At 36.5% G+C, this 24779-nt stretch overlaps 1 protein-coding gene and 1 long non-coding RNA gene across 2 annotated transcripts in view; both read left to right on the top strand.

The window, feature by feature from the left end:
• Positions 1 to 11666, top strand: part of LOC127872102 (uncharacterized) — a 15277-nt gene extending 3611 nt beyond the window's left edge. Inside the window, exons 2-9 of the mRNA XM_052415431.1 lie at positions 483 to 527; positions 1056 to 1181; positions 2979 to 3104; positions 4294 to 4419; positions 5376 to 5501; positions 6460 to 6585; positions 8227 to 8322; positions 8924 to 11666. Of these exons, the coding sequence (XP_052271391.1) occupies positions 483 to 527; positions 1056 to 1181; positions 2979 to 3104; positions 4294 to 4419; positions 5376 to 5501; positions 6460 to 6585; positions 8227 to 8322; positions 8924 to 9093 (941 nt within the window). The 3' untranslated portion in view covers positions 9094 to 11666. The remainder of the gene's footprint in view (positions 1 to 482; positions 528 to 1055; positions 1182 to 2978; positions 3105 to 4293; positions 4420 to 5375; positions 5502 to 6459; positions 6586 to 8226; positions 8323 to 8923) is intronic.
• Positions 11667 to 22536: 10870 nt separating this feature from the next.
• On the top strand, positions 22537 to 24208 carry LOC127873756 (uncharacterized). Its single transcript, XR_008046369.1, has 3 exons — positions 22537 to 22940; positions 23461 to 23618; positions 23804 to 24208. It is a non-coding gene; the product is annotated as an uncharacterized LOC127873756 (long non-coding RNA).
• The last annotated feature ends 571 nt before the right edge of the window (positions 24209 to 24779 follow it).

The raw sequence follows: 24779 nt of genomic DNA, 5'->3' as shown, positions 1-24779 counted from the left end.
CTACGTCACGCACACGCAGCAGAAAGTGGACTATTTTAATAATCATTCATAAACACAATCTCCTCCGCGACACGTACAATACGATCATTGTTTATTGATTCTTTTCTATAAACAAACCGTTCGAAAATATTGAATGTAACACGATATTAACATATGTTGCTATTTGTGAATACACATAATTGGAGGAGAACACAAACCCTCTTGCATAAAATTATACAACTCCTTTCTTGCGCGGATACGCAACCGGGTATGTGTTAATCAACCTAGTCGTCATCGAACCTGAATTTCATTCACACTAAGCACTTTAGGACGGCGCGCTTTTAGCGCCCATATAAAACTGTTTTAAGAGCACAAAACCTAATTTATGTCAGAAAAAATACAATTATAACAAGGGAAGTTTCTTTTTTTGCAGATATAAAGAATGAACTGATTCTAAAAAATGAGCCATCCATCCAGTATTGGTTGACAACGTCTCCTTCAAGCATTCTCCTGGTTCAAAATCAGCATCAAATGCCAAAGCGTCAGAGGTGATTCTGATTATTATAATAAATGAGATCATAGGCCATGATAATTTGGCCTGATGAGCTGGCTTTTCAGACCTTTAAGACAGTTCTGGTCATTACTTTCCTCCATGTCATTAATTCATATTTGTTTGTTTTTTACAATAGACTATGGATAACCTCTGTCTGTATGCGTTCAGTTGAGTACATAGCATTCTAACTGTTTGTGTGTGTGCCTTGGTACCTCACAGCCTTTCAAAATTTCCACATGTCAATTCTTATACAATCGCATATACATTACAGCAGTGTGTTTGTTAACCAGGGTCTCTTGCTGCTGTAGGTTTGAGTCCCACTGAATACAGAAAATTATGTAAAAATCTAGGGGTGTCTGCTTACTAAGATGGTAGTAATATAGCACTACCTGTATTCCCAGAAACAGAGTAACGTAAATAGAGTGTTGGTTAATCAATGAAATGCAGTGCAAGAGGTAAAAAAAATGAAAGGAAAATACAAATACTTTGTCACTGTTGACAGTGAGTGCTTTATTTCATACAGATAATGATGATGATGACGAAGAAGCTGGCATTGAACCTTCCAGTTCTAACTGCAGAAATGGACTCAGCTACAAGCACATCTTGTTTCAAAAACAGACAAGAAAGGGCAAGCTTAAGGATAAGGCTGGTATGATAATAAATGACCAGCTCTCTTTTGGTTGTTGTGGATATTATTTGTGATCCCTTAACAATGTACTTAAATAATTACATTTTGGTGATTACCTTTTTCTGTCTGTACTAAGTTTCTAGTGTGTGTGTGTCTCGTACCTCACAATGTCTTTACAGTTAATGCTACATTGAACCTTTGGAATGCATCAATGTACTTTTTTACCACAACTAAATGCTGTGGGTTTGAACCCTTCTGAGTGTGTTCAAGCAGTTGTTGGCCTCTGAAGAGACTGTAAGTAAGGATATGACCTATGAATTATCATTTTGTGAATTGCTTGATAAAAAAAAGAAAACTGTTTCGATGAGTAAAACCCAATTAATGAAAGATAAAATATTTTATTCATAACAACCACCAAAAGCTAAAGCGTCAGAGGTGGGTCTTGTTATTATAATACATGTGCTCATAGACCTTGATAATATGGCCTTATGAGCTGACTTGGCAGACCATCAAGACATTTTTGGTCATTAATAACCTGTCGTTGTTTCATTTTTATGCCCCCCTACGAAGAAGAGGGGGTATATTGCTTTGGCACATGTCGGTCGGCCTGTCGATCGTCCGTCCACCAGGTGGTTTCCGGATGATAACTCAAAAACGCTTGGGGCTAGGATCATGAAACTTCATAGGTACATTGATCATGACTTGCAGATGACCCCTATTGATTTTAAGGTCACTAGGTCAAAGGTCAAGGTCACGGTGACCCGAAATAGTAAAATGGTTTCCGGATGATAAGTCAAGAACGCATACGCCTAGGATCATGAAACTTCATGGGTAGATTGATCATGACTCGCAGATGACCCCTATTGATTTTGAGGTCACTAGGTCAAAGGTCAAGGTCACAGTGACCCGAATAGTAAAATGGTTTCCGGATGATAACTCAAGAACGCATACGCCTAGGATCATGAAACTTATTTGGTAGATTGATCATGACTCGCAGATGACCCCTATTGATTTTGAGGTCACTAGGTCAAAGGTCAAGGTCACGGTGACCCAAAATAGTAAAATGGTTTTGGATGATAACTCAAGAACGCATATGCCTAGGATCATGAAACTTCATAGGTAGATTGATCATGACTCGCAGATGACCCCTATTGATTTTGAGGTCACAAGGTTGAAGGTCAAGGTCACGGTGACCCGAAATAGTAAATGATTTTCGGATGATAACTCAAGAACGCTTTTGCCTAGGATCATGACACTTCATAGGTACATTGATCGTGACTCGCAGATGACCACTATTGATTTTCAGATCACTAGGTCAAAGGTCAAGGTCACAGTGACAAAAATCGTATTCACACAATGGCTGCCACTACAACGGACAGCCCGTATGGGGGGCATGCATGTTTTACAAACAGCCCTTGTTTTCCTTTACAATAGACTATTGATACCTCTGTTTGTATGTGTTCAGTGGAGTAAATAGCATTTTACTGTGTGTGTGTACCTTGTACCTCACAGTGTTTTAACATTTCCAATTATCAATCCTTATACCTTGCATATACCTGAGAGCATTACGTTTCTTAACCAGGGTGTCTGGCTGCTGTGGGTTCAATTCCCACTGAATACAAGAAATCATGTAAAAATGTAGGGTATATGCTTACTGAGATGGTAGTGATACAGCACTTCTGGTATTCCCAGAAACAGCGGTAATGTCAATAGCTTGTCTGTATATCAGTGGAATGCAATGCAAGAGGTAAAGACAAGATAAAGTGCCAAAATTGAATGCTTGTCAAAAGTGACGGGAGAATGCTTTATTTAATACAGGTAATGAAGGTGATGGTGACGAAGAAGCTTGCTCTGAACCTTTAAGTTCTAACGCACTGTTAGAAAAAAGGACACATCTTCACGCACATCTGGTTACAAGTACAGAGAAGAAAGGGCATGTAAGGGGTAAGGCTTTTATTGTATCAAATGATCAGCTCTCATTGGATTGTTGTGGAGATTTGTTTGTCACCACTACCAACTTACATAAAGTGTACATTTTGGTTAATACCTCTTTATGTATGTTCTGTGTTTCTAGTGCATGTGTGTGTGTGCCTTGTACCTCACAATGTCTGTTCAGTAAATTGTATATTACATCTTTGAACTGCACTTTGACAGCAATAACGAAATGCTGTGGGTTTTGAACCCTTCTGAGTGTGTTTAACCAGTTGTTGGCCTCTGAAGAGATGGTTAGTTAGGATATATATTATGAATGATAATTTTGTGAACTGCTTGATTAAAAAAATGAAAACTGTTTCGATGTGCAAAACCCAATTAATGAAAGATAAAATGCATTATTCATAACAACCACCAAAGGCGTGTCGGAGATGGGTCTGATTATTATTATACGTGTGCTCATAAACCTTGATAATTTGGCCTTATGAGCTGACTTGGTCTTCAAGACATTTTTAGCTCTGCTGTTTTCGAAGAAAACCCGAGGTATTGTCATAGCCAGCTCGTCCGCATCGAGTTAAAACCTTAACTCTAAAATCAAAGTGCTCAACCTTCAACTTTGAAATTTCATATGTAACTCCACATGAATGAGTTCTACACGCCACACCCATTTTGGGTCACTAGATCAAAGGTCAAGGTCACTGTGACGTCAAAACAAAAATTAAAACTGAGCCGAGCATTGGCACCCGCTATGTGATGCTCTTGTTGGTCATAATAACCACCATGTTGTTGTTTCATATTTTTATTTCCTTTTACAAAGGACTATGGATACCTATGTCTGTATGTGTTCAGTTGAGTAAATAGCATTATACTGTGGTGTGTGCCTTGTACCTCACAGCGTTTTAACATTTTCAGATATCAATCCTTATACCTAGCATATACCTTAGAGCATTGTGTTCGTTAATCAAGGTGTCTGACTGCTGTGGGTTTGATTCCCACTGAATACAGTAAATCATGTAAAAATGTAGAACATATGTTTACTTAAGATGGTAGTGATATAGCACTTCTGGTATTCCCAGAAACAGCGGTAATTCAATAGCGTGTCTGTATATCAGTGGAATGCAATGCATGAGGTAAAGACAACATAAAATGTCAAAATTAAATGCTTGTAACAAGTGACGGGAGAATGCTTTATTTAATACAGGTAATGAAGGTGGTGGTGACGAAGAAGCTTGCTCTGAACCTGTAAGTTCCAACGCACTGTTAGAAAAGGACACATCTTCACGCACATCTGGTGTCAAGTACAGAGAAGAAAGGGCGAGCGTAAGGGGTAAGGCTGGTTTTGTATTAAATGATCAGCTCTCATTGAATTGTTGTGGAGATTTGTTTGTCACCACTACCAACTTACTTAAAGTTGACATTTTGGTGGATAACTCTATATGTATGTACTGGGTTTCTAGTGTGTTTGTTTGTTTATGCCTTGTACCTCACAATGTATGTTCAGTAAATTCTATATTACACCTTTCGACTGCACGTTTTGACAACAATAACTAAATGCTGTGGGTTTGAACCCTTCTGAGTGTGTTCAACCAGTTGTTGGCTTCTGAAGAGATGGTACATGTAACTTCGGGAGTGACCTATGAATGATAATTTTGTGAACTCCTTGATTAAAAAAAGAAAACTGTTTCGATGAGCAAAACCCAATAAATGAAAGATAATATACATTATTCATAACAACCACCAAAGGCTAAAGCGTCTGAGGTGGGTCTGATTATTATAATACGTGTCCTCATGGACCTTGATAATTTGGCCTTAACGCTGGGTTTTGCAGACCTTCAAGACATTTTTGGTCATTAGTTCCTCCATATCGTTGATTCATATTTTTTTTTCTTTACAATAGACTATGGATACCTCTGTCTGTATGTGTTCAGTTGAGTAAATAGCATTCTACTGTGTGTGTGTGTGCCTTGTACCTCACAGCGTTTTAACATTTCCAGATATCAATCCTTATACCTTGCATATACCTTAAAGCATTGTGTTTGTTAACCAAGGTGTCTGGCTGCTGTGGGTTCGATTCCCACTGAAAAGAGTAAATCATGTAAAAATGTAGGGTATATGCTTACTGAGATGGTAGTGATACAGCACTTCTGATATTCCCAGAAACAGTGGTTATGTCAAGAGCTTGTCTGTATATCAATGAAATGTAATGCAAGAGCTAAAAACAACATAAAATACCAAAATTAAATGGGTGTCACAAGTGACGGGAGAATGCTTTATTTAATACAGGTAATGAAGGTGGTGGTGACGAAGAAGCTTGCTCTGAACCTTTAAGTTCCAATGCACTGTTAGAAAAGGACACATCTTCACGCACATCTGGTTACAAGTACAGAGAAGAAAGGGCGAGCGTAAGGGGTAAGGCTGGTATTGTATTAAATGATAAGCTCTCATTGGATTGTTGTGGAGATTTGTTTGTCACCACTACCAACTTACTTTAAGTGTACATTTTGGTGGATACCTCTATATGTGTGTACTGGGTTTCTAGTGTGTTTTTTTGTTTATGCCTTGTACCTCACAATGTCTGTTCAGTAAATTCTATATTACACCTTTCGATAGCACGTTTTGACAACAATAACTAAATGCTGTGGGTTTGAACCCTTCTGAGTGTGTTCAACCAGTTGTTGGCTTCTGAAGAGATGGTACATGTAAGTTAGGGAGTGACCTATGAATGATAATGTTGTGAACTGCTTGATTAAAAAAAAAGAAAACTGTTTCGATGAGCAAAACGCAATAAATGAAAGATAATATACATTATTCATAACAACCACCAAAGGCTAAAGCGTCTGAGGTGGGTCTGATTATTATAATACGTGTGCTCATGGACCTTGATAATTTGGCCTTAAGCGCTAGGTTTGCAGAACTTCAAGACATTTTTGGTCATTAGTACCTCCATATCGTTGATTCATATTTTTTTATCTTTACAATAGGCTATGGATACCTCTGTCTGTATGTGTTCAGTTGAGTAAATAGCATTCTACTGTGTTTGTGTGTGCCTTGTACCTCACAGCGTTTTAACATTTCCAGATATCAATCCTTATACCTTGCATATACCTTAAAGCATTGTGTTTGTTAACCAAGGTGTCTGGCTGCTGTGGGTTCGATTCCCACTGAAAAGAGTAAATCATGTAAAAATGTAGGGTATATGCTTACTGAGATGGTAGTGATACAGCACTTCTGATATTTCCAGAAACAGTGGTTATGTCAATAGCTTGTCTTTATATCAATGGAATGCAATGCAAGAGGTAAAGACAACATAAAATGCCAAAATTAAATGGGTGTCACAAGTGACGGGAGAATGCTTTATTTAATACAGGTAATGAAGGTGGTGGTGACGAAGAAGCTTGCTCTGAACCTTTAAGTTCCAATGCACTGTTAGAAAAGGACAAATCTTCACGCACATCTGGTTACAAGTACAGAGAAGAAAGGGCGAGCGTAAGGGGTAAGGCTGGTATTGTATTAAATGATCAGCTCTCATTGGATTGTTGTGGAGATTTGTCACCACTACCAACTTACATAAAGAGTGCATTTGGGTGGATACCTCTTTATTAATGTACTGTGTTTCTAGTGCGTGTGTGTGTGCCTCGTACCTCACAATGTCTGTTCAGTAAATTGTATATTACACTTTTCGACTGCACGTTTTGACAACCAAAACTAAAAAAGAGGCCCATGAGGGCCTGAATCGCTCTACTGCTTTAAACACTGTCACTGTGACCTTGACCTTTGACCTAGCAACCTAAAAATCAATAGGGGTCATCAGCAAGTCATAATCAATGTACCTATGAAGTTTCATGATCCTAGGCCTAAGCATTCTTGAGTTAACATCTGGAAACCATTTTACTATTTCGAGTCACTGTGACCTTGACCTTTGACCCAGTGACCTGAAAATCAATAGGGTTCGAGGCCTCATTAATATAAAGACACTGAGCAAGTTTGAAAAGAATGGGATGAAAACTGTGGACGTTATCGGATAAACAAGATTTTACTATTTCAAGTCACTGTGACCTTGACCTTTGACCCAGTTATTTGAAAATCAATAGGGTTTGAGTCCTCATTAATATAAAGACACTGAGCAAGTTTAAAAAGAATCGGATGAAAACTGTGGACTTTATCGGATGAACAAGTTTTTACTGTTTCGAGTCACTGTTACCTTGACCTTTGACCCAGTGACCTGAAAATCAATAGGGTTCGATTCCTTATTAATATAAAGACACTGAGTAAGTTTCAAAAGAATCCGATAAAAACTGTGGACCTTTTTGGATAAACAAGTTTTTACTGTTTCGAGTCACTGTGACCTTGACCTTTTACCCAGTGACCTGAAAATCAATAAGGTTTGAGTCCTCATTAATATAAAGACACTGAGTAAGTTTGAAAATAATCGCATGAAAACAGACACCATGCCATCCCATAAGCTCTTCTGCCTTTGGCAGTAGAGCTAAACAATCAAAATGCTTCTACCTACAACTTTGAAACTTCATATGTAGCTGCACATTGATGAGTTCCACACTCCACGCCCATTTTTTGGTCACTAGACCAAATGTCAAGGTCACTGTGACCTCAATTTTTTTTTTAACTGCACCCGCAGCCGAGCATTGGCGTCCGGTATGCGGTGCTCTTGTCTCAGGACCTTTAGTTAGACCCAAAGGTGAAGGTAAGGGTTGGCGATCTTAATTTCCTATGATATAACTTGGTCATTGTTTCAACATAATGGCCAATTTGGGAAGCATCCATTAGCACTACTGATATCCTTGTTGTCCCCTACAAGTGAAACCGGAGGGGACTTATGGTTTACGCTCCGTGTGTCAGTCTGTCTGTCCGTCACACTTTACTGGATCCTGAGATAACTTTAAAAGTTCTTCATATTTTTCATGAAACTTGAAACATGGATAGAATGCAATATGGAGAGTATGCACGTCATTTCATTTGGTTCCTAGGTCAAGAATTCTGGTTGCTATGGCAACAAATTTATAAAAAAAAAATCACTGACAATGGTGGAGTTTCACCGGTAGGGGACAATATTGCTTGGCAATCTCTTGTTATAAGATAGTGTAGGAAGATTATTTTTTAAATGAACCTCTTTCAGACCCTGAATCTTCTGACACAGACCATGATGTGCCAGTAAGACAACCACATGCAAAACCTGGGCCGTCCACAACTGTAACCATGTCGGGTCATCCCAGTAAGTAGGCTTTGTTTCAACAACAAAACGGTATTCCTGAAAGTCACAGTATAATGTTTTTGTTTAAAAATTCGTAATGAATGTACAATTAACACAGTAATTGAAATAAGCTCACTCTACTTTGACACAATTTAACTTTGCCAAGAAGCTTCATAGGTGTTCCTAGCTTATCTTTAAATCGTTACTTCAATCTTGCTCATAACTCAAAATCTGTAAGACATATCAAAATGAAATTTAATAAATGGATACATCTTAATGTGTGGACATTTATTACTAAGTAACTATTACTCAAAGTATCCGGTTATATTAAGCATAATTATTTTTTAGATGTCTTCAAGAGAATTGAGAAAATGTTCAAGTGATATCACTTCAGATCTTTTGTTTCAATAGAAAGTCACATTCTGAATAGTATATTGTGCAACTTTTCATTTGATTAATTACAAGCAGCATTTCAAATAAAAAGATCACCTAAAATCATGGTTCATCTTCTGGAACAGTTTTGAGATGAACTTTTTTATAACTTATTATATTTCTGAGATGCTTGTTGGTGGTCATCATGGAACAGAAGAGGCAATTGAATATGATTTTATTACTTTTTCAGAGAGGCTTCAGAAACTCGGTGAAGACCAGAGTCATCTTTTGAAGACGCTGTTCAAAACGAATATTGCGTTGAGGAAGGAGCTTAAGCGTGAAGACTGTGAAAGAGTAATGCAAAAATATGAAATTCTACACGGATTGTCATGGAAAAAAATTAAAAAACACGATTCATAACTGGATTACTGCTGAAAAGTGAAAACAAAAATGATTTTATAGCTTTTTAGCCCACCTGCGCACAATGTTCTCATGGTGAGCTTTTGTGATCGCTTTTTGCCCGTTGTCCATCTTGCGGCATCAACATTTGCCTTGTTAATATTCTAGAGGTCACATTAATTGTCCGATCTTCATGAAATTTTATTTGACGATTTGTCCCAATGATATCTTGGAAAAGATTACAAATGGTTTCGGTTGGTTGAAAAACAATAATTTACACGCCATATACTCCATACTTAAATCAATATTGTTATATGCAAAGCAGCAATGCTTAAAAGAAATAATACAAAATTGGGAGGGGGCATTACTCGTATGAAAACAAGATGGTGGTATTTGTTATAAACACGTGTAAAACAGTTGGATTTTTCTGGCCAAAGACAACTATTCATACGACCAACTTCTTAATTTTTGCATAGCTCGTCATATTGATTTCCATTCAGATTTACTTCAGAAAAAATCTATTTCATATCTCTGATGCCAGATCTATACATATGTTTATAAGAAGAGTAAATCTGAGATCCGTTTTCATTTATGATATTTGAAATGGCATGTTTAGACGAAGATTCTCTACAATTTTCTACATAAATATATATATATATTTTTTGTAAAAATGGTTTCGGTTGGTTGAAAAACATTAATTTACACGCCATATACTCCATACTTAAATCAATATTGTTATATGCAAAGCAGCAATGCTTAAAAGAAATAATACAAAATTGGGAGGGGGCATTACTTGTATGAAAACAAGATGGTGGTATTTGTTATAAACACGTGTAAAACAGTTGGATTTTTTCTGGCTGAAGATAACTATTCATACGACCAAATTCTTAATTTTTGCAAAGCTCGTCAAATTGATTTCCATTGTAGAATTTACTTTAGTTCGGAGTTGCGAACCGAATTGACCATGTTTTTGTTAGCAAGTAACACTGTACAACAAGGTCTATTTTTTCTCCACTCTCAATAAACATGTTTTACTTACTCTGCAATAGTTTATGAGTTACTAAATTCCTTTGAAACATTGGACCATTTTCTTTATTAACAGATCATACTTGCACAATTGTTGTTATGTTTTCTTTATGGTTAAGGCATTGTGACATGTATATTAATTTGATTTTTATGCCCCCCGATAGAGGGCATATAGTGATCGGACCGTCCGTCTGTCTGTCTGTCTGTCTTTCCGTCACACTTTGCGTTTAGGTTTCGCATTTAGGTTTTAAAAAATGCTCATAACTTCTATGTCCCTTCAGATAGCAACTTGATATTTGGCATGCATGTGTATCTCGTGGAGCTGCACATTTTGAGTGGTAAAAGGTCAAGGTCATCCTTCAATGTCAATGGTCAAATATATCACTTCAAAGCGGCGCAGAAGGGGCATTGTGTTTACGACAAACACATCTCTTGTTTCCAGATGATATTGTCTGAACTTGACATTAGTTCTATGTGTGATGATTAAATCATTGTGTCATGTATGAAGATATTTTGCTTAAATGTTTTCATGTTGCGGTATTCACTCTTCTATATACTTTGTGTCAGAAGAAATTAAGTCTTTGATTTTTATAATATACAATTGTAATTAGATTTTTTCCTGATGATATTCTGAACTTGACATTTGTTCTAGGTGGGAGGGTTAAGGCATTGTTTCATGTATGAATATATTTTGCTTAAACGTTTTCATGTTGTGGTATTGACTCTTCTATATAATTTGTGTCTGAAGAAAGTAAGTGTTTGATTTTCATAATATACATCTATAATTTGATTTTTTATACGCCCGTTTTTCAAAACGGGACGTATTATAGTTTCACCCTTGGCGGGCGGGTGGACGCCACCGGTGGGTGGACGGGCGGTTTCCACAGCAGTTTCTGCTCTCTATTTCAAATAGTTTTCATCTGATCTTCACCAAACTTGGTCAGAAGTTGTATCTAGACAATATCTAGGTTAAGTTTGAATATGGGTCATGTCGAGTCAAAAACTAGGTCGCGGGGTCACTACGTGCATTTCAGGATTAAGTATGGTTTCCGCTCTCTAACTGAAGAAGTTTTCATCCGATCTTCACCAAATTTGGTCAGAAAGTGTATCTAGAAAATATTTAGGTCAAGTTCGAATATGGTTTATGCTGGGTCAAATACTAGGTCACGGGATAACCAAGTGCATTTCAAGGATTTAGCATGGTGTCCGCTCTCTTAATTGAAGTAGTTTTTTTTGTGTACATGATATTTAGGTAAAGTTCAAATATGGGTCATGCCGGGTCAAAAACTAGGTCATGAGGTCACTTAGTGCATTTCAAGCATTTAGCATGGTGTCTGCTCTCTAATTGAAGTAGTTTTGATCCGATCTTCACCAAATTTGGTCAGAAGTTGTGTCTAGATGATGTCCAAAACCTTCAAAAGGGCGTATCCTATGACAGGGCGTATCTTGTTTCCAGATGATATTGTCTGAACTTGACATTGTTCGAAGTGTAAATACATTTTGAAACTACTTTTTGTCATAAAAATGTTTGGGAGTATTTTTTGGAGGAATAAACTGTTTTAAATCGACGTTTCTTGTGGATTATATTTATAGATATTAATATCTTTAAACTAATATTCATGAGTTAGTCCGTACACACATTAGAATACGCATTAAAAAGCACAAAATACTGTCGAATGAAATTGAAAAAGGCCTAAATAAACAAAAAGATGGTTTAGCGTAACGCAACTGACCCACGAAAAATTGCTGCGAACCAATTTTCGGGGGCCTTCCTGGATTAAATTTTGAGGCTATACACTTAAAGGCAAAATAACAAAAAAAATTGGACCGATCGACACACCTCCAAAAGTCTTCTTTGTGATACACCAAATTTGTTAATTGAATTAGGCATAATTTGATTAAGGTATACATCTGTGTGATGAAGAATACGTAATAAAAACATTGATTGATGGTACCTCTAAATGATAACCTGATACATGTGTGCTCTGTGTGGGACATCCCGAGGTATGCACCTCACAATGTATGTAGAATACTCGTATCTTAAAATGCAAAATATTGAAAAATACAATTGATGCATGGGTTTAAGTTACCAAAACTGTTGCCTGTCTATATTTATCATTCAAATATTTCATCAAATAGGGGGTAGACCTCGGTGTGTTGGTACGGAACAAAGGACCTCTCCATGTGATATAAACCGGTATGTGTGTGTGTGTGTGTGTGTGTGGTGTGTGTGTGGTGTGTGTGTGTGTGTGTGTGTGTGTGTGTGTGTGGTGTGTGTGTGTGCGTGCGTGCGTGCGTGCGTGCTGCGTGCGTGCGTGCGTGCGTGCGTGCGTGCGTGCGTGCGTGCGTGCGTGCTTGCGTGCGTGCGTGCGTCGTGCGTGCGTGCGTGCGTGCGTGCGTGCTGCGTGCGTGCGTGCGTGCGTGCGTGCGTGCGTGCGTGCGTGCGTGCGTGCGTGCGTGCGTGCGTGCGTGCGTGCGTGCGTGCGTGCGTGCGTGCGTGCGTGCGTGCGTGCGTGCGTGCGTGCGTGCGTGCGTGCGTGCGTGCGTGCGTGCGTGCGTGCGTGCGTGCGTGCGTGCGTGCGTGCGTGCATGTGTGCATGCGTGCTTGCATGCATGCGTGTGTGTGTGTCCCAAAACTTTAACCTTGGTCATAACTTTTGCAATATTCAAGATAGCAACTTGATATTTGGCATGCATGTGTATTTCATGGAGCTGCACATTTTGAGTGGTGAAAGGTCAAGGTCATCCTTCAAGGTCAAAGTTAAAAAAAACAAATTCAAAAACTTAAACCAAAACTTGAACCTTCTTCATAACTTTTGCAATATTGAAGATAGCAACTTGATATTTGGCATGCATGACTTTGTGTATCTCATGGAGCTGCAAATTTTGAGTGGTGAAAGATCAAAGTCAAGGTCATGCATCCTTCAAGGTCAAAGGTCAAATTTATGGCTTCAAAGCGGCGCAATAGGGGCCAATGTGTTTATGACAAACACATCTCTTGTTGTTTTAGTTTTTGTGTAAGATCTCAGACACATTTGATTCCCATTTGATGAAACTTTGCTTTCTTTTAGTGGGGGACATAGACAGCCTTGTCAGTTGGTTCTGTCAAATTATTTTTCATGGAGTTATTATTTATATGTAAAATCAGTGTGTTTTTTCGTTCAAATTTGGATTCAGTAGGGGGACCCCTTCCTAATGGAAAAAAGTATATATTTTTCCCAAATGGGACCTTAAGATTCCCAATTAAAGGTTTCCAAAAAAGAATATATTTTTTTATAATTCTTAACATGTAAATTATCTCCAAATCCAGCTCTATAAGTTGAACCTTAACAATGTCATATTTTAATCACTTTTATTACCAATTTTTAAGTATGTGTAAGCATAAAATTTAATCAACAACATAATTTCCCAATTTTAGGCAAGAGTACACAATATTTCCTAATACAAAGGGACCCATGAGCCCCATTCCCAAAAGGTTGGGAAAAAAACACTGATGTTAATATTATTTTCCACTGAAGATCTCAGAAACTAATGATCCCAATTTGAAAAGGCACTTTCCTTATAGATGGGACATTTGCTATCTTGTCAAGTTGTTCTTGTCCCATGTTTTTTATGCCCCCAGATCGATAGATCGGGGGTATATTGTTTTTGGCCTGTCTGTCTGTCATTCTGTCCCAAAACTTTAACCTTACAGTAAAGTTTTGCAATAACTTTTGAAATATTGAACATAGCAACTTGATATTTGGCATGCATGTGTATCTCATGGAGCTGCACATTTTGAGTGGTGAAAGGTCAAGGTCATCCTTCAAGGTCAAAGGTCAAAAATTAACAAATTTAATGTATTAAAGTTTTGCAATAACTTTTGAAATATTGAACATAGCAACTTTATATTTGGCATGCATGTGTATGTCATGGAGCTGCACATTTTGAGTGGTGAAAGGTCAAGGTCAAAGGTCAAAAATTTAAAACTTGAATATAGTAAAGTTTTGCAATTACTTTTTAAATATTGAACATAGCAACTTGATATTTGGTATGCATGTGTAACTCATGGAGCTGCACATTTTGAGTGGTGAAAGGTCAAGGTCATCCTTCAAGGTCAAAGGTCAAAAATTTAAAAATTTAATATAGTGACGTTTTGCAATAACCTTTGAAATATTGAACATAGCAACTTGATATTTGGCATGCAAGTGTATCTCATGGAGCTGCACATTTTGAGTGGAGAAATGTCAAGGTCATCCTTCAAGGTCAAAGGTCAAAAATTTAAAAATTTAATATAGTAAAGTTTTGCAATAACTATTGAAATATTGAACATAGCAACTTGATATTTGGATTGCATGTGTACCTCATGGAGCTGCACATTTTGAGTGGTGAAAGGTCAAGGTCATCCTTCAAGGTCAAAGGTCGAAAATTTTAAACTTTAATATAGTAAAGTTTTGCAATCACTTTTGAAATATTGAACATAGCAACTTGATATTTGGTATGCATGTGTATCTCATGGAGCTGCACATTTTGAGTGTTGAAAAGTCAATGTCAAGGTCATCCTTCAAGGTCAAAGGTAAAACAAAAAAAAAGCGGTGCATTAGGGGGCATTGTGTTTCTGACAAACACATCTCTTGTTAAGGGAGTTATTTCCCATTCATTTTATAATAGATTTTTCATTCTGTGCGAGATCTCGGGATCTTGTGATCCAAAATTGATGACCATTTGTATGCACTTTACTTGAAGAGTAAAAAATGTACTGTCAGGTGATTTTGTTCCATAATTTGTTTTCAGAGATTTTTTGTCTTTTCAATAATAATTCCTTGCTGTATTTGATCTCTGAAACTAATGTGCTGGTTTTAATGACACATCATATTCAAACAGCATCTTTATTGGATAGGCATGCCTGTAAAGTATACCTTGTCTGGATTGGATAGAACATAATCAAGACATACATTCAGATTTAAAAATGTTACAATAAGGCATCTACATGAATTATCAAAAACTCTATTGTAGTGATTTTTGATGTGGTATCTGAACATTTTTGAAGTGGGATCTTAATATGTATTAAAGAGGGATCTCACCATGATGTTAAGAAGGATCTGAACATTTTTTAATGAAATTCGGTTTGTTCAAAGACATTAAATTGCTATGGTTGAACTCAGGGATCATATTTTTTTCGGTTTTGTCGGTCCTAGACCGATTGGGGTCATAAAAGACCGATTGAAAATCCCAAACTGTCGGTCCGATTCTGTTTGCTATTAAAATTCCCGTGTCATGAAATCGATTAAACAGTGTACATGCTAACACAACCTAATGACATTCTTATCTCGATTAGGTGTTATAAACCATTCGCTGCAGTCTCTAAACCGGTCAGGACCGGTTTATTGCACGTCAGACCAAGAATCAAAAACTTGTGAACAGCGGATTAAAGACGCATCCGAAAAGACGCGTCTGAATGCACGCGCTGTAACTAAACAAAACATGCCGATACATTTTCCACCAGCGTAATAATCCGGTAATATAATTATGAATGAAAGTCGCGGATCTGATCGACAGAACAGCCGAAAGTTATTTTTATGGGCGGAACTTCACATATAATAGTACACAAGAAAAATAATATACATTGAATAAATCTTTAGTAAAACCGTGTTAGAATCGAAATAATTCGAGTACTTTATACTTTGTTGTTGAATAACTCACGACCGGAAAATTAGATGCGTGGTTTCAAATGCTTCGCTCTCGTTATTAAATCCCTACGCATCTAAACTATCGGCCGTGGGTTATTTGACAACAAATTATTTCTTAATTATTTGGTTTGTTGTCAGTAGCCAACCTACGCACAGACATTTGTTTGGTTCAGTGCATGTTTGTAAGCTATTATCGAGTCGACAACAATTTAAAACATCGGTAGAGACTTACACAGATTAATAATATTGACAACGACGAAAAAAGTCTGATAAAACAGCACACGAAACAACAATGAAATACCAAATGATTGATTAAACCAGTTGAGAAAACTCGTTCCGTTTTTAAAAAAAATACCTAAGGGAATTTAACTTGTACATGTATTATACCACCTTCATGAATGGCAAAATCAATGGTATATATATATTAACGTAATTTGTCATGATTTCGGATATACATTTTCGGATACTTTTCCCCATTTATATCCGGACCGATTGATGTTGCGGGAAAATATGATCCCTGGTAACTTGAACTAATTTATGGAAGCTCTCCAATAAGAGCAATACATTAAACAATTGTCTTCCTTGTTCTTCATTGATAAGAACTTATTGAATTAATTTTCATGGTGGTCTAATTACAGCAAATAATTTGCAAAAGGTCATTTTACCGGTAAGTAAAAATACAGTTAAAGATGCATTCGCTTTTCTTGAGATTGATAGCTCTAGTTTTAATTATGAACATGCTAATGTGGTTTTAATGTTAACAAACTTATTTGTATTTCTCTTATTTCAGATTGATGGATTAGGGGAAAGTATTCAGAAAACAGGTTTGTTTTTTTTTTAAATATTTTTGTCTATCTTTTATTTAAGACATAATAAAAACAAATGAATATTTTGTTCATTAAGGATGCATAAAATAACCTTAGCACAGCTTATTTCTTATTTCATGTTTTCTAACTATTATATTATCATGCGGGAATACAAGTTTTATGTTGTTGTTGATCAACCACCATTTTTTGTCATGTTAATACAAGGCTTTTCAACATCTAAGGCTAACATCTGTGGGTTTTATTCTATGGATCAAGGCTTGTATTCACCAACCTATTCTTAGACTTATGAAAAAAAGAGTATTCTTTAAATTAAAAAGCATTTGAATATATACAAACACTTTTTTTGTTCTGAATGTTAAATTGTGTAGTTAGAGGTGGTTTATTATGCCCCCCTTCGAAGAAGAGGGTGTATATTGCTTTGCACATGTTGGTCGGTCTGTTGGTCGGTCTGTTGGTCGGTCCGTCCACCAGGTGGTTTCAGGATGATAACTCAAGAACGCTTGGGCCTAGGATCATAAAGCTTCATAGGTACATTGATCATGACCCCTATTGATTTTGAGGTCACTAGGTCAAAGGTCAAGGTCACGGTGACCCGAAATAGTAAAATGGTTTTTGATGATAACTTAAGAACGCATACGCGGCTTACAGGGCGAACTCTGAACAATATAACTGAAGCAACTGGTCTGTAATCCTAAATCTATAATTATCAGTCCAATGAAACATCATCATTTGATTAAAATAAAGTGGATCAGTAAAAGTATTATCAGAATATGAGATTATTTTGTATATTTTGTATATTAAATATTGTGTTAATGTTTAATTAAGTTGATTAATATAAATATAAGCAGGGCAGGGGAGGTAATACACTATTATATCTTTCTTATATACAGGGAAAACAAATGCAATAAGTTTGAATTTCATGTTTAATAAATAGAGGATATTTGTTCATGCCAGTGTGAGATCATTTGTTATTTTTTCATTGTCCCTTGACATATTGCTTTAAATATTTGCATACTTGTTTACCAACATCACCCCAACCTATATTCCCCCCCCCCCCCAAACCTCACCCCCCCAATTATTTTTTTAAACATCATGTTATAAATTACCACACCCCACATTATACCCCCCTCTCACCCCCACCCCCCTACCGCCCCCACCCCCCCAATTTATTTTTTTAAACATCTAATAAATTACCACACCCCACATTATACCCCCCCTCTTACTCCCCCCTACCCCCTTCCTACCCCCTCACCCCCCCCAATTTTTTTTAAACATCTAATAAACTACCATGCCCCACATTATACCCCCCTCTCACTCCCCCCTACCCCCTCCCCTCCCCCAAATTTTTTATTTATTTTTTAAACATATAATTAATTACCACACCCCACATTATGCCCCCTTTCACCCCACCCCCACCACCCCAATTTTTTTTTAAAACATCTAATAAATTACCACACCCCACATTATGCCCCCCTCTCTACCCCCCCCCCTACCCCCACCTACCCCCCCCAAATTTTTTATTTATTTTTTTAAACATATAATCAATTACCACACCCCACATTATACCCCCTTTCACCCCACCCCACCACCCCAATTTTTTTTTAAACATCTAATAAATTACCACACCCCACATTATACCCCCCTCTCACTGCCCCCTACCCCCCAACCCCCAATTTTTTTTTAATCATCTAATAAATTACCACACCCCACATTATACCCCCCCCTCTCACCCCCTCTCACCCCCCCCCCCCCAACAAATTTTTTTTTCCTTTTTTTATTTTCGAAAGATCGTCTTATAAATTATTGAATATGAACAATTTCCCCATGATGGCTTACGTTATACTGTCAAGCACTTGAATAGTCGAGCACGCTGTCCTCTGACAGCTCTTGTTAGGTCACAAGGTCAAAGGTCAAGGTCAGTGACTCGAAATAGTAAAATGGTTTCCGGATGATAACTCAAGAATGCTTATGCCTAGGATCATGAAACTTCATAGGAACATTAACATGACTGGCAGATGACCCCTATTGATTTTCAGGTCACTAGGTCAAAGGTCAAGGTCACAGTGACTCGAAAGAGTACAATGGTTTCCGGATGATATCTTACATTAGGTCAAAGGTCAAGGTCACAGTGACAAGAAACGTATTCACACAATGGCTGCCACTACAACTGACAGCCCATATGGAAAGGCATGCATGTTTTGCAAACAGCCCTTGTTCCATTCATATTGAAACATAATGTGTACTTTATGCACATTAACATTAAATTAATATTCTTCATTTTCTGACTCAAGTCTAATATTTGGTTGGTGAATAGGGCCCAGTACCCCAGTCTTATCAAAGATAATACAAACAATTTAAGTTATAACTTATTTTATAACTGTAAACAAATAGAATTTATGATCAACACAAATTTTCTTAACTATATAATTTGCAAAATATAGAAAGGAAATTTATACTTATATTAACTAATAAGAAGTTGGTGCCTTAAAGCGAGATTATACGATTTTGTCAAATATTTATTAATTTATATAAAAAGTGTAAAAAACTTATTAAACGTATATTTCAATATAAATTAAAATAAAAGTTAAGAAGAACATGTGTCGAAATATGCGAAATAAGGCAGATATTTAATTCTGAAATCGAAAATGTCTGTACAGTGGAATTCACCAGCATATAAATCATGCTAGTACGATGTGAATCTAAGTTTAGTTTAACGGTACATTTTAAATTCCTGCAACGAACCCTATTCATATGACACACGAACACAAACCTAAAAGAGGAATGCTTCGGTTAATTTAGGTAAATATGTACAAAATATCTTCGTCACAATCGGCAAGGGGCGCTTATTTGTCTTAGCTGCATTCATTTGTTTTCAATGTATAATTTTTCTTGCCTATTGTGTGTTATTGTAACATATTTTATCAATATATTACAATTTTACACATATAAAAAATCGTATAATTTCGCTTTAAGCACATTGTAATAATACCCTCATTACCATTGTTAATGGGGGCTATATAGGAGTCACTTTGTCTGTCTGTGTCTGTAGGTTGGTCTGTCTGTCACAAAAATTTCATCAGATCTTCACCAAACTTGGTCAGAAGTTGTATCTAGATGATGTCTAGGTAAAGTTTGAAAATGGGTCATGCCAAGTCAAAAACTAGGTCATGGGATCACTCGGTGCGTTTTAAACAAAAAGTTTGTCCGGACCATAACTATGTTATTTATCGTTAGATTGTAAAATGACTTGGTACATTTGTTCACCATCATGGGATGGTGTGTCATGCGAAACAGGTACGTCCATATCTCCATGGTCAAGGTCTCACTTGGAGTTGCCTATAAATGAGCTTGTCTGGGCCATAACTTTGTCATTTATTGTGAGACTTTAAAATCATTTGGCACATTTGTTCACCATCATTGGATGGCGTATCATACACTAGAATTACATCCATATTTCCAAGGTGAAGGTCACACTTTGAGTTAAAAGGTCAAAAATTGCCATAAATGAGCTTGTCCGTGCCATAACTATGTCGTTCATTGTTAGATTTTAAAATAATTCGGATCATTTGTTCACCATCATTGGACGCTGTGTTATGCGAAAGAATTACGTCAATTTCTCCAAGATCAAGGTAACACTTTGAGTTCAAAGGTCAAAAATGGCCATAACTATGTCGTTCACAGTGAGATTTTAAAATCATTTGGCACATTTGTTCACCATCATTGGACGGTGTGTCATGCGAAAGAATTACGTCAATATCTCCAAGGTCAAGGTCACAGTTTGAGTTCAAAGGTCAAAAATGGCCATATATGAGCTTGTCGGGGCCATAACTATGTCATTCATTGTGAGATTTTAAACTGACTCTGTATATTTATTTTGTTCACAGTCATTGGATGGCGTGTCATGCAAAAGAATTCAAGAGTTCAAAGGCCAAAATGGCCATAAATGATAATGGCATAATAATTCTTAAAAACCGCCAAAATTAGCTTCTCTTGTTTTGTGAAGACAGCACGAAAATATTCTGTGTCAATGCGGCAGGTGGGGGTATAGGTCATGTCTGTGACAAAGCTCTAGTGAATATCTAAATTTGCAGACTAATTAAATATTTGTTGATTATAATATGACAAATTAGGAAATATACGTATTATTGTTGTCTTTAGTTATAGACTGTCTGTTACCAAATGGGCATCATAACAGTGATAATGAATTCTCCAAGACAGAAGATTTGGATATGGATCTGATAAACAATTGCACAGTAAAGGAAGACATGGTAGGGAAATTAAAATGATAACACTTGACATTGTATGACCCCACACAGTATGAGTCTTTTAGCTCTGTCTAGTTCTTTGAAGCATTACTTGTAGTCATAATTTTTGTCTAGGAGTATTATATGAACAACCATCTTTTTTTAAATTAAAATATTTTTTGAAGAACTTTTGCACACACCCATTTGTAAACGTGTATTTCTATATGGAAGTGGCTTAGTAGATATGGTGTCCACCCTGCGTCAAGGAGGTCACATGTTCCATCGCCACTGTAGGAGCGTTCTTTAGATCCCCCTTAGGCACCAAATGCTCGCTTTATCAAGGAAATGGACATGAGAGGGTATCAATAAGCTTTAGGATTTTGATGCAATCTAGGTCAAATAAATAGGTTTAAACTAAACGTTTATCTGCCTTATCTGTACCATTGGCAATGTACTTGTTTTGCATTCATGGCTCTTTTTTTATATCTTTTTTCTCATCCATGTGTTCAAACAAATGCCCATATATAATTGAAATAAAAGATAAGTTAGACATTGTTCATGCCTCTGGAGTCTTGATGCCGGATGCATTTTCTGTTTGTCCTGTCTGGGTCTCTGTCTTTCCTTCCATCAATGGCGTAATTAAATTTAAAGTTGCATGTATAACCAACATGGATTGCTATAATGCTGTGATGCCTACACAGTATTTTCTTATGACAAGTCCTCACTCCCCAATTTCTCACTACCACACTTTGGCATTCACCTGATTTGGGGATTTATATTTTCTGTTTTGTGTATCACTGCATGCAACAACACTTGTATACTTTGCTGCTCGAAAGAGGATCAAAGCCAGGACAACTCTCAGGCACAAAGCAGACACCATATTCATTACACCAATGAGACTTGCATACTTACAAAGTTGTTACTTATGACCAATGCATCAATATCATTTATCATCCCTTTACCTTGATCTTGACCTAATTTGAAATAATTCAAACTATTTATAAATCTCTTTGTGACTAGTTTGGTGAACTTAACTATTTATAAAAGTGTTGCTTATGAAAATAACCTTACAATCATCTCATTTTACTTTGACTTTGAACTTGTATTGTCATGTCTTGTACTAAGCAGGGTAATGTTTGTTTCAAAACATTATTCTTATGTTTTTAGTGTTTTATAAATTGAAATTCTTTGTCTAAAAAAAAATGATTTTAATAACAATGACTCTGAATCAGCTACACACTTGCTCATATCCCAAATATACCCTACCCTTACGCAAAATGGTATAGATTGAAGGTGTAAATCCTATGGGTTTTTTTCCAGTTTATTGGCCAAGTGGTTACTATATTATCACCTGTCATCTCAGTATGTTGCAAGTGTATTGTCAGTATCATTCCAGCTCTGGAAACATAATTGCAATAATATAGCATTAAACTGAAAGATTACTAAAAAATAACTGGATTGTTTTAATTATCAAATGGTAAATGCATTACAGCTTTTTAGCTCACCTGTCACGAAGTGTCATGGTGAGCTTATGTGACCGTGTGATGTCCGGCGTCCGTATGTGCGTGCGTGCGTGTGTGCGTGTGTCCGTCAACAAGTTGTTTGTGTAGACAGTAGAGGTCACAGTTTTCATCAAATCTTTATGAAATTTGGTCAGAATGTTTATGTTGATAAAATCTGGGAGGGGATTGTATTTGGGTCATCTGGGGTTAAAAACTAGGTCACTAGGTCAAAAACTAGGTCACATAATAGGTCAAATACTAGAAAAACCTTGTGTAGACAATAGAGGTCGCAGTTTTCATCCAATCTTTATGAAATTTGGTCAGAATGTTTATCTTGATGAAATCTGGGTTGGGATTGTATTGGGGTTATCTGGGGTCAAAAACTAGGTCACTAGGTCAAAAACTAGGTCAAATAATAGAAAAACCTTGTGTAGACAGTAGAGGTCACAGTTTTCATCCAATCTTTACGAAATTTGGTCAGAATGTTTATCTTGATAAAATCTGGGTTGGGATTGTAATTGGGTCATCTGGGGTCAAAAACTAGGTCACTAGGTCAAAAACTAGGTCAAATAATAGAAAAACCTTGTGTAGACAATAGAGGTCGCAGTTTTCATCCAATCTTTATGAAATTTGGTAAGAATGTTTATCTGGATGAAATCTGGGTTGGGATTGTATTTGTGTCATCTGGATTAAAAAAACTAGGTCACTAGGTCAAAAACTAGGTCAATAGGTCAAAAACTAGGTCACTAGGTCAAAAACTAGGTCACTAGGTCAAATAATAGAAAGACCTTATATAGACAATAGAGGTCACAGTTTTCATCCAATCTTTATGAAATTTGGTCAGAATGTTTATCTTGATAAAATCTGGGTTGGGATTGTATTTGGGTCATCTGGGGTCAAAAACTAGGTCACTAGGTCAAAAACTAGGTCAAATAATAGAAAAACCTTGTGTAGACAGTAGAGGTCACAGTTTTCATCCAATCTTAATGAAATTTGGTCAGAATGTTTATCTTGATAAAATCTGGGTTGTGATTGTATTTGGGTCATCTGGGGTCAAAAACTAGGTCATTAGGTAAAAAACTAGGTCAAATAATAGAAAAACCTTGTGTAGACAAAAGAGGTCGCAGTTTTCATCCAATCTTTATGAACTTTGGTCAGAATGTTTATCTTGATGAAATCTGGGTTGGGATTGTATTTGGGTCATCTGAGGTCAAAAACTAGGTCACTAGGTCAAATAATAGAAAAACCGTCAACAATTTGTTTGTGTAGACAGTAGAGGTCACAGTTTTCATCCAATCTTTATGAAATTTTGTCAGAATGTTTATCTTGATAAAATCTGGGTTTGGATTGTATTTGGGTCATCTGGAGTCAAAAACTAGGTCACTAGGTCTAAAACTAGGTCAATAGGTCAAAAACTAGGTCACTAGGTCAAATAATAGAAAAACCTTGTATAGACAATAGAGGTCACAGTTTTCATCCAATCTTTATGAAATTTGGTCAGAATGTTTATCTTGATGAAATCTGGGTTGGGATTGTATTTGGGTCATCTGGGATCAAAAACTAGGTCACTAGGTCAAATAATAGAAAAACCTTGTGTAGACAATAGAGGTCACAGTTTTCATCCAATCTTTATAAAATTTGATCAGAATGTTTATCTTGATGAAATCTGGGTTGGGACTGTATTTGGGTCACCTGGGGTCAAAAACTAGGTTACTAGGTCAAATAAAAGAAAAACCGTGTGTAGACAATAGAGGTCACAGTTTTCATCTAATCTTTATGAAATTTTGTCAGAATGTTTATCTTGATGAAATCTGGGTTGGGATTGTATTTGGTTAGTTAGGTGAGCGATTCAGGGCCATCATGGCCCTCTTGTTATCATAACAAAACAATAGTCACATGACAACAGGCTAACAATAGTAGACCACAAAAACTAACAATTAACTGACAAAAGTAAAGTAACACACTGACCACACAAAAGTCACTTTTAAAGAGCTAACAATAATGGAACAACATACATGTTTAGGACTTTATTTTTGTGTTTGTAAAAGCCTGTGTTACGTTGTCATATTTCAAAAGTGATGTTATCTTTCTGCCAAAGATTTGCTTGTTTAAACATAATACAAAAGAAGAAAAAACAAAAACAATTATTCACATACTATCAATGACTGCAAAGTGATAGTCATAAACTTTTTTCAAGGGAAGTACAGAAAACTATTTATTTATATTAGTGGTATTTATAATAGTATTTCGTACATTTAAGGCTTCCTTCACATATTTACATACATTTAATATTTCAAATTTACGTCATTATGCCAGTCTTACACCATATTTATCTCTGTATGAAAACATATTTATGTCAATCTGAAACTACATGTCAATCGAAACCATATTTTAATCAGTCTCAAACCAGAGATAGTTGAATATAGCTAATTACATCTC

This window comes from Dreissena polymorpha, chromosome 3, assembly GCF_020536995.1.
Source record: "Dreissena polymorpha isolate Duluth1 chromosome 3, UMN_Dpol_1.0, whole genome shotgun sequence".
Lineage (NCBI taxonomy): Eukaryota > Metazoa > Mollusca > Bivalvia > Myida > Dreissenidae > Dreissena > Dreissena polymorpha.
This window is presented reverse-complemented; position numbering and strand designations above follow the sequence as displayed.